The sequence below is a fragment of the Leptidea sinapis genome, chromosome Z (genome assembly GCF_905404315.1).
Source record: "Leptidea sinapis chromosome Z, ilLepSina1.1, whole genome shotgun sequence".
NCBI classification, from domain to species: domain Eukaryota; kingdom Metazoa; phylum Arthropoda; class Insecta; order Lepidoptera; family Pieridae; genus Leptidea; species Leptidea sinapis.
In genome coordinates, this window is record NC_066312.1 from 18,737,773 (window position 1) to 18,752,003 (window position 14,231).

At 32.0% G+C, this 14,231-nt stretch overlaps 1 protein-coding gene across 1 annotated transcript in view; it reads right to left on the reverse strand.

Moving 5' to 3' along the window:
- Positions 1–7,674, reverse strand: part of LOC126978421 (sushi, von Willebrand factor type A, EGF and pentraxin domain-containing protein 1) — a 102,570-nt gene extending 94,896 nt beyond the window's left edge. The window contains exon 1 of the mRNA XM_050827194.1: positions 7,414–7,674. Within this exon, the coding sequence (XP_050683151.1) occupies positions 7,414–7,474 (61 nt within the window). The 5' untranslated portion in view covers positions 7,475–7,674. The remainder of the gene's footprint in view (positions 1–7,413) is intronic.
- Positions 7,675–14,231: the final 6,557 nt, after the last annotated feature.

A 14,231-nucleotide genomic window follows, 5' to 3' on the forward strand; every position in this document is an offset into this window, starting at 1 on the left:
AGGCTACGTTTATTTTAGTAAAATAAAATAATTGTCCAAGAAACAGTCTCAACAAACAAAACACTCAAAAACAAAACACTCAAAAAATAATTTATATGGCAAAACAATGTTTGCCGGGTCAGCTAGTCGTGGATATATTCCGATTTAATATTCTAATTACCATGTTAACATAAGCTCATAAATTATATAACTACCTAATAAAAATCTATTGGTAGTTACATGCAAATTTGTTCGGTGATTAATAGTTTATCGCCAGACTGAAATGGCAAAGGACTTAACTTAATAATCAATCAATTAATAAAACAATACGCGTAATTTAATTAAATTTGGAATTCGGAATTCAAATATCCGAAATAAAAATCATTAATTATAAAAATGTAGTTTGATCGTATCACAGTCGTATTGTTTTAAATTTTAAGCCTCATTGTTATATTCTATTAATAAATAATTAATTTAAATTAACATCTCTGTTGACAACCCTGCGATGTGGCCTCTATATGGCCTCTATTTATATATCTAGGGTTGTAAAGCAATGTAAATTAAGCGTCGATCGATGCGTCGATTCTCATGCAAGACGATACGATGTAGGTACAGTTTCGTTCAAGATTGGCTAACTGTACTCAAATAGCTTCTCCGTGAGGCGTGTAGCAAATTTTATGAACAGTCCGAATTTGGACGTGGTCGTTACGTTCTTGTCCTACTTAACCGTTGCACAATTGGAACTTATAGTTCACTTTATTTTCTAAGAAAAATCTGACGCTCTATTGCGAGGCTGAATAATTTTAATACTTTATAAAACTAATTTTATTGTTGTGTGTCGCAATTATTTTTATAAAATTATTCATTCGCAGTCGTGTGATTACCATGATTATAACATTCAAGTTGAGAGTCGGCGATTAAATAATATTTATTCATTTATTTATTTTAATGTTAATTAAGAATTCTCCAAGTAGAACGAATATTTACACTACAAAACTCGTAAAACTTAATTTCAGTTCTAGATTTTTATGTTCAATGATCAATCAACAAAACCTATAGTCTTTCACTTCTAGGCTATATATAAAATACAAGCAGCCGCCCGCGACTTCGCCTTCAATCTTGTTTGTGCGGCAACTGAAAAGCCAATCGAATCAACAGACTGTCTTTTTGGTTTATTATTGCAGTCAATATTATGCACAATATAAATTACAAACTTAATTAAAGAAGTTACTACTTTAAGTTAACTTTAACTCTTCCATGTAGCATAAAAATAATTGAGTAATAAGCTGGTTTTGCATAAATGTATATTTAAATAAATTATTTTTTACGCTAAAGAATTCAATTTCATCTTGTTTGATTGTAACTAACTGTTACTGTAAGTTAGGAAATAGCAACAAGTGGCAAAACTAAAAATAAAAATATAATAATAAACATTTTTAAATTTTTCTATCATCAATAGATTCCGCAGCGCAAGCGATGACAGATTTTTTTTGGAGAAGTTTTTTCACACCTTGGGTTATATTATAGATTTTTTATCAGAGATCCCTATTTTTTTTGAATGAAATAAAGCCTATGTCACTCAATGAAGATGCAGCTAATGAAGAAAGAATTTTAAAATTGGTCGAGTGGTTGTTGTGTGAAATCATTACAAACATACATACAAAAACACAAATGTTTCCCCTCTTTATTATTACTATTTTAGATGTACAGAACAACGTCTGTCGCGTCAGCTAGTAATAAATAAAAATAAAATATAAGTACTACAATTTACGCTGTTATATTTTAAATTGCGTTCAGAGAAAATAATTTTATAAAAGATACCAACTACAAATTAAAATATAATTGTCAGCAAACGATGTTGCGAAGAATTGTGGATTATCCGCAACAAGAGGTCGTTTAAATAATCCTCAATTCTGTGGTATGCCGGCCTGATTAAAATGGCCTTATATTTAAGTAAAACTACGACGCCTTGGTATTAACAGTCTGTCTTATAATAATATGAATTGCTGCGTGGAAAATAATTGCTTATAAATATTATATTTTACATTAATGTTGGGAGTGGCTCAGTAAAAATTTGATAAATATTATATACCTATTTAAAGCAAAGAAGGAATTATAATTTTATCCATATATTTATTAGAGATTTCCACAATATTGGCCCTTATGGTTCCAGAGACTTAAAGGTTGGGTAGGGAAATTTTTTTCGTCAATTTCATGGATTCGATAAAGGTCAGTTAAGAACGAATTTCACCAAATTTGCTAGAGGGTGGCGGGGGAGTTAATATATAATGGCAAAAATATATTATAAATAAAAAAAATATATGTATTCTTGGTTTTTTTAGTATATCTTAACTTGTTTAATAGATTTTGTTCTTTTCCTAATTTATTTAGATCATAGAATTGTTGTTTTATAATTTATACTAATTTTATTTAACTATTTCAAATATATTTTCGCATGCGGTATTAGAGGGAATGATGCATTAAGTTATAACCATTGTAACTTATCATAATTATAAGTGTAATATTCTTAATAATTGTAGTTACCACTGGTGAATCTAAATAAATAAAAATAATACATGGATCATTCTGAAATGCGATTTAGGTTTATATATTTTTCTTTTTTTCATTTCCTTAAATCAAAAATAATTGGACTTTTTAGTTGTGACCATGACCAGAACAACGTCTGTCAGTAAAAGTAATAATGTAACAAAAGTGTTAGTTAAATGTTAAAACTTTTATTAAACTTTGTTGCGGTATGTGGTTTATTTTATACTCTCTATTGCTGAATGCCGGAACTGGTTTCAGCGGGGCCATGACGTCACAGCTAACAATCATAAGTGAAAGCATATCAACCAGATATGGCGATAATTCAATACAGGTTTGTCGTCTCTCTAGAACATACATTGATCAGAGTGCTAGGATTATTAATACTCATGTTTGTAGTGAACGGCAGTGATTGCAATCGACAACGTGCAAACGGTTTACTGATGTGTATGTAGACATTGCAATATCAACCGAAGAATCAACAACTTGGAACATTCTCTGTTGATACGTAGTATAGTATATAGTATTATATGTGCTTGTTTAGTATAGAACATTTATAATAACAATTAAAAGGTTTATTTTGTTCAAAAAATTTATGAGAATGTTGAGAATTTTACTATATTTTTTATTTATTAATTAATATAGATATCTTATCCCCCAAGTATACTGCTACCATATAATTAAAAGCCACTGTTAGCTATAGCTCACTGCTAAGATTGATTCTTTTTATGAATCTTGTTACATATTTTGCAGCTGACGTACTCAAGTGGTTGATGAATTGGTCTTCCCAAAGAAATGCTACGTTTACGCAATAAAGGAGCATATATAGAGAGGATGTGTAACGGGGTTTCATTTGCACAGAACCTATACGCTCTGCAACCTTTAATTCCTATAATTGAGAAGTGTTTGTTTATCCAGCAGTACCCCGTTGGAGTCTTATATACTTAGGGCTTGTACACAAAACTGCGATGCGGCGTCGCATCGCAAAAATCTGCGAGCTCCCTCTACGCATCGCAAGAACTTGCGAATTGATTCGCATCGCGCATTCCTGCGATGTTGCGTCACACTTGTTGACGCCATTTTCCATTTTATCGAAACATTTTTTTTCGTCGGTTTTCAAAGCTTTATATTTTTGAAGAAAATAGTTACAATCGGGATTCATAATAGTAATAACTGGATGAACCCAAAATCTTCTTTGTTTCTTTTTCCTGTATCTCCTAAGCAATAATAAAAGTGCACACTTCTTTTTACGATCCATGTCACGGCCTAGTTTTCAATTCAAAATACGTTTAGTACGGTTAACGGTCGTCGAAGGAATGGTCACCCTGGGAGACGCCTTGCCGCATGAAATCGCATCGCAGCAATTCGTGTCGTAATTTTCTGCGATGCGAATGCGCATCGCGTCGCATCGCAGTTTTGTGTACAAGCCCTTATCCTTACTGACTCATGCACAGCCTTTTTTTAAAGGCTTGCATCTGGCTAATGGGATGGGTTAAACTCGGAGTGTTGCTCCAGAGTCTACTACACTCTTGTGAACATGATTTCACTACTTTCCTTAAGGTCTATATGTTATCTTGATGTAATATCCTATACACAGCTATATTATGATCAAGTGTCCTGAAATAATACATTACATACAAAAGGTAGTCTTTTAACAATTCTTACGAATATATATTATAGGTATGACTATGTTATATGTATATTCAAAATTTATTTATTGAAAGATAATTTCTTTTTTTAAAAGTACGATAATGGTTAGATGTACAATTTAAATAATCATAATTAAACCCTCTTTTATTTTCCTTCACTTATATATAAAAACATCATTTTATAGTTGAAACTCAATTTCTATCTATTTAATTATAAAATTTAGAAAGTTAAGGCCCCTAGCAGCTATAGGCTTCCTCCAACAGTTTACCATGTTTTTCTTGATTTCACATTCCTGGTCCAGCCCTTTTCATTACTATTTTTAATCGTACAATTTATATGTATTCAATTAAAAAAAAAGTTAAAAATTAAAAGAAAATAAAAATCAGGATGTATAAACTATATTTACGTTAAAAACATACATTATCTATGCTCTACCATAAAAAAAATATTATAACATTTATTGATATTAGCACAGAGTAAGGATGGAAACAAACGTATTAAATATTAATTATTTTATATTCCTCGTATTTGACCCTTCAATAATTAAAATTTAATCAAAAGGGGATGTTTATGTAAACAGTTGCTGTACAGAGTACTTGGAAATATTTGGTATTTCTGCAATATCAGTAGTGTTGTTTGTAAAATATTGAAATGTTTTTCTGCGCTCGTAGTTGAAATTGCGAAATCAATTAAAATTTCAGTAAACAGGATATTTGTAAACAGTTACTGGACAGAATATTTATTAAATATTTCTGCAATATGAGAAATGTTGTTCGTAAATATATTTCAATTTATCAAGAAATAGTTTTGTTAATTACAAGTACAAATTGTAAGTAATATATCCATAGAGAGTTTTATATTTTTATTAATTTATATGACTGCTCCTACCTTATCTTTTATCATTGAATGGATTATTCTTTTACATAATATAATAAATATTTTTGCATCTAGGCATCGGCTCTAAAGACTTAGATACACGTCAAAAATATTAACTGAATAGAAATATCAAAATATTAACTGAATTTCAAATCTGTTGTCTACTAGATTTTTTTCTTAAATCGCATGAGCTGTATCTAAATCGCTATTCGCTCAATTTTTTTTTTGTTGCAGTAAACCAATAAACCCTTGTATATTTATGAGAACGCTTTCAAACAGGAACTGTATTATTTAGTGATAATCTTTATTAACAATCTCATGTGAGTCCCACATTCACTCACAAACTAAAACCCTACAACTTTTCAGGAAAATTCTCCATGTAATAATACACATACAAATGTACGATCCAGTCACTAAATCCACAAGAACACATATCAATGATATGTGCAATGAAACTTTGAAATAAAAAAAAAGTTTCAACCATATACGGAACTAGCTGTTACTCGCGACTTCGTCCGCATTTACAAATGTATTCATATTAGTTGGATTTCCAATGGTGCCACATGCAAAACAATTATACATATATCTCTCATCGTTAAGGTAGCGTTCGTATAAAAAGTTTTCTTTCAAACAATTTTTCTCAGACTCATTTGCAAATCCGACCACCACGAAAAAGTCTTTTAATTTTTCAGGTTAATATATATAAGTTGCCTATGACATACACAACTAATGTAGATTTCTACTGGTAACCGAATTTTTAAAATCGGTTCAGTAGATGCATACATTAGCCCTCTACAGCCTCTCAACCTCTACCTCTTAATAATATACGCAGTAGATAATAGTGTAGACATACATGACATGAAGACAATAGTATATAGATAGGTAACTATTGAGTGTCATCTTCTTGTTCCACCCACTCCAATATCAAATAGAACACGACAAACCCATTGACAATTCCATATAGCTGGTTAATTAATTGGAAACCGAGACGATTAGCTGATTGACATAACTATAATAACCGATGTAATTACCAACTCGCAATCACACATATTGACTAAATCTCAATAAGTCATTAATGTTTTCCTGAAAATAGTGAACTAATTGCATTTCCTGTTTGTTTGTAGTTAATTATATTTATATATTACGTAGTTAAAATATTTTATAGTTATATATTCTTTAATATCTTCAAGAATATACTTGTACATATAACACATATAAAAAGGTGATGTAGATAGTGAAATTATTTGGCTATTTAGTTATATTCACAAATACTAGTGTTTGCTAGCCTTCAATAAAAATAATAGAAAATATTGTGTTTTTGGTTTTTATTCTCAATAATCCAACACGTTTACAGACAAAAATAAATTTTTAAGAATCGCGCGTGCGATTAGAGCAGTGGGGAGGTAGTTGAGGAAAATCTTACGATATCTTACCGAGGGGTGAGGGGCGGGGGTCAAAAAATTCTCAAAAATGCCTCTAGTAATTAAATACTATTCGATACAATAATAATAAAATGTATGACATTACTTTATCGTACAGTGCCGGATACTGTCATAAAATAATAACTTAAATTAGGCGTATTAAGATATCCTATTTGAGATCGCTGTTTGGAGTTTAATTATATTAATTTGTTGATAAACTACGACGAGTTACGTAATCAGGTGGATCGTGTTTTTTACATTAATTTATACATTTACATAGAGTGCGCAAGATATCAGATGATATTGACATAAAGCTATTCCATGAAATAATTGAAAAAGCTTTGAAAAATTACAAGTTCAATTAAGCTTACCGTTGAGTTCGTATAATTAACTTTCTTGAATTCTTAATTATACACGCAATTGACGTAGTTAGTTAATTTATTTTACCTAATAACATCGAAAGTGTCTGTTTTGTCATTTTACTTCAAATGAAATAAGTATTCAATTTGATGATTAATTAGACGAAACACATTAGTAAGCATCAACGAAATAAAATTATTCATTTGGAATGTTGGCAATGTACTTGAATAACAGCCTTATTCACATATCGACTTGAAGGTCAGAACAATACATATTTTAAATCAGTCATATGTAATAATTTATTATAACCAGTATCAATCTCAGAAAGAATAATGTTTTAATTCAGTATTTATAAAATATGTGCTCATACAATAGAGAGAAACGCAAAAATCCCTCTGTAAAACCAGTCATTGTAAGGGAAATATTAATCGGCTTTAGTATTGATTTTAGCTTAAAATATGTCATGCCACAATGAATGCAAAATTTTAAAGGGTGGTCGCGCTACACTTGTAAGGGTGCCACGAACCAAATGAAATGTCACGTTTGCGGCTTTATAAGCGGAGTTGTAATATTGCTCACTCACCTTGGGCCTGAGCCGGTACGAAGGCAGCGCTCCAAATAACGAGACATACACACAAAAACATTTTGCAAAATTGTCTCCTTTGGCCATAAAAATACTAATCCCTCACCATAGCTTACTCTATGCACTAACACTCACACACAAAAACACAGAAGCGTTATCAGTTTTATTGTCTTGCGCGAAAGTAAAAGTTTCCCATTTAATATTTCGTGTCGAAGGTTGTGCGCGAAATCCGGGTCGTATCGTTGTACGTCGTGTCCGACATGCGCCAGCGTTGGACTGTCATGGTTGCCGGTTTCTGCGGCCAGTTCGCCCCCACCGAGCGTCCGCCTTTCACCGTTACAATTCGTAACCCAAAGACGGTGTTGAGCAAGGCTATATGACGATTGACATTCAACAAAAACAGCACGCTTGCCATACGGAAATTGCTTGTTTTAAACAATCACCACAGCCCGGAGGGTCAATTTTAAACTACGTATCCACCAAAAGCTTAAAAATAATACGGTTCGGTGTCTTATAGCGACATGGGCTACAATAGATACAATTGCAGATTAAGTTATTACAGTACATATAATTATAAATTTGTATAAATAACTATAGTAAATTTTACTCGGACTGATCGCACTCCCTTACTCGACACGAAGTGGGTTTATATAAACGAACATTCTATAGCCGAATAGACATTCGGCTATAGAATGTTCGTTTGAATGAGACCATTCAATAATACAAAACAAAATGCTCCGAGTGTCTATGATTGACTTTACTTCAAATATTCCATAAAAATAACAAATATAGAAAAAAGGAATTGTATTATTTCATGGAGACAGTTACGAACAAGGATAAAAAGCATTATATTGTAAGATCTATTTTATTTTGGAAATAGAATATGTTTTAACCACATCATCGGCACATTTTCATGTATTGAGCATTTTTAATTTAAATACAGCAGGAATGTGTGTTTTTTTTGCTATCGATTGAAACATTTTAAATTATTTCATGTGATATTATTGTGGAATGTATAATTGTTATTCTGTTATGGTTTATTTATTGCATTAGGAATAATTACTACAAAAGGTATATGTGTCAATTACAATTGAAACGTAAATTATAAGAATTATAATAAATAAGTAAGTAATTGTAATAGTTCTGGACTTATAAACGCTGTTTTCATTCGATTCATAATTTTTATTTTCCATATTGTATATTTGTGATCATAATGTTAGAACGAGTAGACCCTGATATAGCAATTTGTTTGCGAATAATGGTATTTGCAATAGAGATTCTCATGAATATGAAATGAACCTTGTTTGATTTAACCCCCAGAAGACTTAAGCATGTGCGTTAACCACAGAAAAGCGAAATTTTTCGTATCACCTTTCTTCGACAAACTCCCTTTAATTTCTCGTCTGGTATCGAAATAGTGGATCTGAATATCTTGAAGATTACTAATTCTGCAGCCATCTGGAAGCTAAATTTAAATTGGCTTCAAAGAAAGGTAACACATTATCTTCTTCTATTGATGTCCCACATTCTAGATCTCTACAAAGCGCCATTTGCGGAGCTCTCATCTCCAGTCGGCTCAAAATATTGGACCGCGTGCAATGCAGAGGTTCTCGAATTGTTGCCGATCGAGTCCCCTGACAGTTGCTCGATCACTTGGCGTTGTGAAAAATCGTTACCTATTTTACTATATGTCTACTTTAATACTTTAATTTACGTCTACTGCATTAATACGGGGCGTGTTCCGAATCCTGCTGCCGAATTTCGCCTTCACATTACACTCCACAAACTTGGATATGTTCCTCGCCATCTTATGTGGCGTTCCTCCTCCTTGCGGGGTTTATTTTTTGCCACGTATAATCAAACTGTGGAATGAGCTTTATAGCGCGATGGTTTAAGAGCGATACGACGTTATCGACTATCGGCCGGCAAAGCTTTGTGATTCCTCTGTTGTTGCAAGAGAGAGTGGGTGGCGTTGATCATGTAACATTGGTTGACCATTGTTTGTCTACCATAAAAAAACTATACAAGGGTGACGGATGAGATCGTGGTTAAGATAATCTAATGTATAAAATTCTCATGTCGCGGTGTTTGTAGTTAAACTTCTAGATTCTCATGAAATTTTGAGTGCATATTGGGTAGGTCTGAGATCGGACAACATCTATTTTTCATCCCCCTAAATGTTAAGGGCGGTCCATGCCATTTTTTTTTTATTTTTTTGACATTTTTTTTAAATTTGTTTGATTATGAGTCAGCATTAAAAAATACATACAACTTCAAATTTTCACCCATCTAAGATCAACAGTTACTTTTCTATCGCGATTTTAATATTGGCAATACAACGTTTGCTGGATCAGCTAGTCTAATATATAAAATTCTCGTGTCTCGGTGTTTGTAGTTAAACTCATCAGAAACGGCTTGACCGATTCTCATCAAATTTCGTGTGCATAATGGATAGGTCTGAGAATCGAACAACATGTATTTTTCATCCCCCTAAATGTCAAGGGTAGTCCACCCCTAAATATTTATTTTTAAGATAAATTATTTATTTTTATTGTGATCTAGCATTAAAAATACATACAACTTCAAATTTTCACCCGTCTACAATCAACAATAAATTATACCAAGTGCTTTTTTTATGGAATAGGAGGACAAACAAACAACAACAAACAAAGTGCTAATAAAAATGATCCTGTCAAACTGTTCTAGTAATAAAAATGTGGGTATTGGTTACCTACAAATTTACTACCGGAGTTCAATTCTATAGCCTAGATAAGTTACTTATATCAATATAGAAAAGAGCTAAGAATTCTGATCTGTATTTAAATTTAAAATCACAACTTTAGACATATTGTATTTTTGGTGTAAGTTTCAGATGAAAAAATATATAGGGGCGTCACTCATAATGATATACAATGAGTCTTATTTGATGATCCAAAAATTATTAAAATTAAGCTATCAAACATATTTCATTTAATATTACATCTATTTAATATTACTTCAATACTCATCAAATGCAAACCAATATCACAAAATTCCAAACATTGACAATAGTGGTTGTACGAAGAATTTCAATATCTGCAACAACAGTAGTCAACTATTTCTGTTTTAATATAAATCCTAGTCCCAACTGATTCTATGAAATGATATTTGATATTTTCAAACCCTAACTATGTAAGGCTTTAAGTTGGTTATTAAAATATTTTACGTCAATATTAACTATTGTTAAAATAGTTCTAAGCGAATAACACGGACTAGTAAAAAAAGAAGGACTCCGCGCCGTGATATTAGCAAGTGAAGCACCTTTATGCTAGTGTGTGTGTTACGGGGTATACCAGATACACAATTTTTTCTCCCTTAAATAATCATATATCCACAAATACTTTTATAGTATTGTTTTTACACTTTTTAACAACGCCCGACGGCTTTTTTTAAATATTTTATTGCGACGCAAACTGATCTGTCACAGACGATGGCAAATCTCATAATGGCAGCCGATCGGCTTGCATTAGTGTAAGTGTATGCAAAGGGCTATATATTTACACATTTACCGGCTTGTTTTGGTGCCTCACTGCTATGTAAGATGACACAGAGTCCTTCTTATTTTACTCGCCCGTGCATAAAAATTAAAGAAACTCATACTGAATTTATTAAATTTTTTCACGACCGCCGCCTACTGGTCTTTACTTTTTCGATTTTTTATAAATTTTTACAATGTTTTATACAGTAGTACGTACGTACTCAACGTAGTAACGTACATACTCTTTCCTTTCAAATAGTCCTTCAATCTAGGAAATAAATAAAAATCACTGTCGGTTAGGTCAGGAGGATAGCAATGGCGAAGTTGACAGGTGGGGCATTATCTTGATAGTAGGTAGCTCTATGGTCGAGATATTCAGTTATGACTACACTTTTACTCTTCCACAAAAGAGAGCCCGTGAACTTTCGCATCGAACGAGTCGCCTTAAATTTCTTAGGGGATGAAATCTTATTGAAAAAAAAAAATGAAATATTGTTAAAATACGGTGAACTTCACGCACAATTACTTCATCATCGTAAGGAATTCAATTTTGTCCAATGTCGTCAACAGACTCACAAAAACTGATAACAATGACTTCTATTATGAACAAAATATATTTTAAATATACTTTTTTTAATCTAATCAATATTCCAGCATTTACTTTGTTCCAAGGTATTTGCATCTACCTCACTATCAATTCAACATCCCTCATATTGGCTGACTTATTGTTTGGAACATTGTATTCGCTGGAATACAATATATTACCTGTTTGGGCTCATTGTAATTCTAGTGATTGAGACGCACTAATTCTATCTATATTTCTGGTATGAAACTTAAGTTGCTAGCTAAAAGTACCTAGCCTGATAAAAACCTTCAAATATTTTATACAGGTTAGTTGTTGCACACAGTTTTGTCTGCGTGGAAATATTTACTTTGGAAACCATTTTTATAGATTAATATAAGAGAGAGATTTATTTCGATACTTTATAAAATACATACATGAATTATATAGATTGTAGGCTGATACTGAAGTTAATGTGGTCGGTTGCATTCTTATCTCATTACACTAAAAGCGAAGAATAAAAAACTACAGGGCGATAAAAAGGACACTCTTATCAGCTGTTAGATCTTTTAAGGAATTTGAGTACTTTAATCCCAAAAAATAAAAAAAATTCCATATGGAAATTATGTTCAAGTAAAATATAGTCCCAAATGAATTAAGCAGTAGAAAGCGCTGGTCACCATCACGAATTTTCAGGAAAACGCGTGAAGTTTTATAAGAATGATATTCATGAATTGTAGCTAAATTTTCAAATGATATCAAAACAAAGTAGAAGAAATAATGTTAAACTTGAATATTAAGGACAAACCAATAGAAATACGTGCTACCTTTAAAATTTAGTTCCAATATATTGTATAAAATTAAATTTCCTCCGCTGCTATCCAATTTTGTTACAACGACAGTTGCCTCACAGGCGTACGCTGTACACAGGATATTGACTTAAGATGTGTCACAGACAGCGTGTCTCTTTAATAAATCTGTCAATTTTATAAATTTGTTACAAAATAAATTCTATTAAGTTACCTGTAGAGCTGAAATTAAGGACATCAATGAAACCGCAAATTGAACATGTGAAAATATTACCTTTGCGTTTGAAACGGCTAATCTAAAATATAATCGGATATCTTAATAATCATATTATTCAATTTCTTAAGTGTAATAATATGACAATATAAAAGATGTGGTGTCATGGGACACCAGGTAGGAACGAAGTTCCTTCGGCTAATGTAGAATCGACACAATTTGTAAAAAAAATCGTGTTCAATTTTATGTAGGTTATCTTGATTTTTCTCTTAAATTTTGCAGATTAGTTTTTATTTAAGTACAGGAAAGTATTTAGGAAATTCAGTATTTTAGGAAATAATAAATTACGTAAAATAAAAAAAAATCGTAATCCAAATTATCAATTAAAATAACAAAATATGTCTCTTTATTTTTGTTTGACAACATAAAATTACATAGAAATAGAAATAATTACAAAAGTCGCGCCTGCGCACGTCTCATTTAACGGTTTTATTCCACGGACCTATTCTTACGGTTTTATTATCATATTTTTTTCAGTTCGGTCCCGCAGCAAAATCCCTATCTCCTCCAAGCCTGCCGTAAGGAACTTCGTTCCAAAAAAAAGAGAATAATAATAATGAAAGATTAATTCATTCGTATATGATGAAGTTTGATTGAATTGCTCACAAATGTCAGTTTAGCTGAGCTAAAAAAATAATTCGTTTTGAACAAAGCATTTATTTCTGGGAAGAAATAGTTGAAGAAACTTAATTAACGAAACAGATTAGGTAGATTTATAAGCAGATATGTAAGGGCGCGTTTCCACCTGCAAGCAAACTCGCGGAAGTCTTGCATGAGTTTCTTGCAATATTAATAAATGTCACTGCTTGTGGCGGCGACATGGAACGGGTCGTCCCCTTCCCTATAATATGGTTGAGGGAGGCAATGGCTCGCTCATGCGTCATGCTCGTCAACGGGCGCTGCTTGTGGTGGCAGGATGATCCTGTTACTGGAGACTCGGTTTCAGATTCTAAGAAGTTATTGTGTATATATATATATGTATGGATATATACATGTTGATTTATTTATAATCGCTTATAAAATGCTCACAGAATACCTTTATTGATTTATGGTGTATGTGGATGATACAGCTACTGTACTCAATAATTTTTGTATTAATTTACATTTACTTTTTTGACTAACTCGTGTAAGACATTGACTATTTGACGTTTGAGTGTGTTTGTTGCATCATTTTACATATTATATTGTAATGGAAATGATCTGTAAATCTTGATATAAAAGAGTGGCAATGAGTTTCTTGCTACTTCTTCTCATTAGCTCAACCCTTTACGAAGTAGGTAGGTATTTTTTTTTTCGCAATTTATTCTATTCTATACTGTAAAATCATGCCTCCAAGACGCGCACGTGTAGCAGCTGCATTAACAATTTTGTTGTTGAATAAGAAAAGAAGATCAATTTGGGTTCTAGAATGGATATTTAGGAGACGTGAAGCTAGTGCTTAGCATAATTTATTACGTGAAATACAACTGGAAGATGGTCAACAATATTTCAATGTTATTCGTACGACCGCAGTTGATTTAGAAGTGTTAGTGAAGTTGGTGACGTTATAAAAAAACAACTCACAAGACACACATTTTAGAGATTCGATATCATTGAAGGAAAGACTCGATTTGACGCTGCAATTTTACGGATTTAAATCTCAGTTGTAGAGAATTA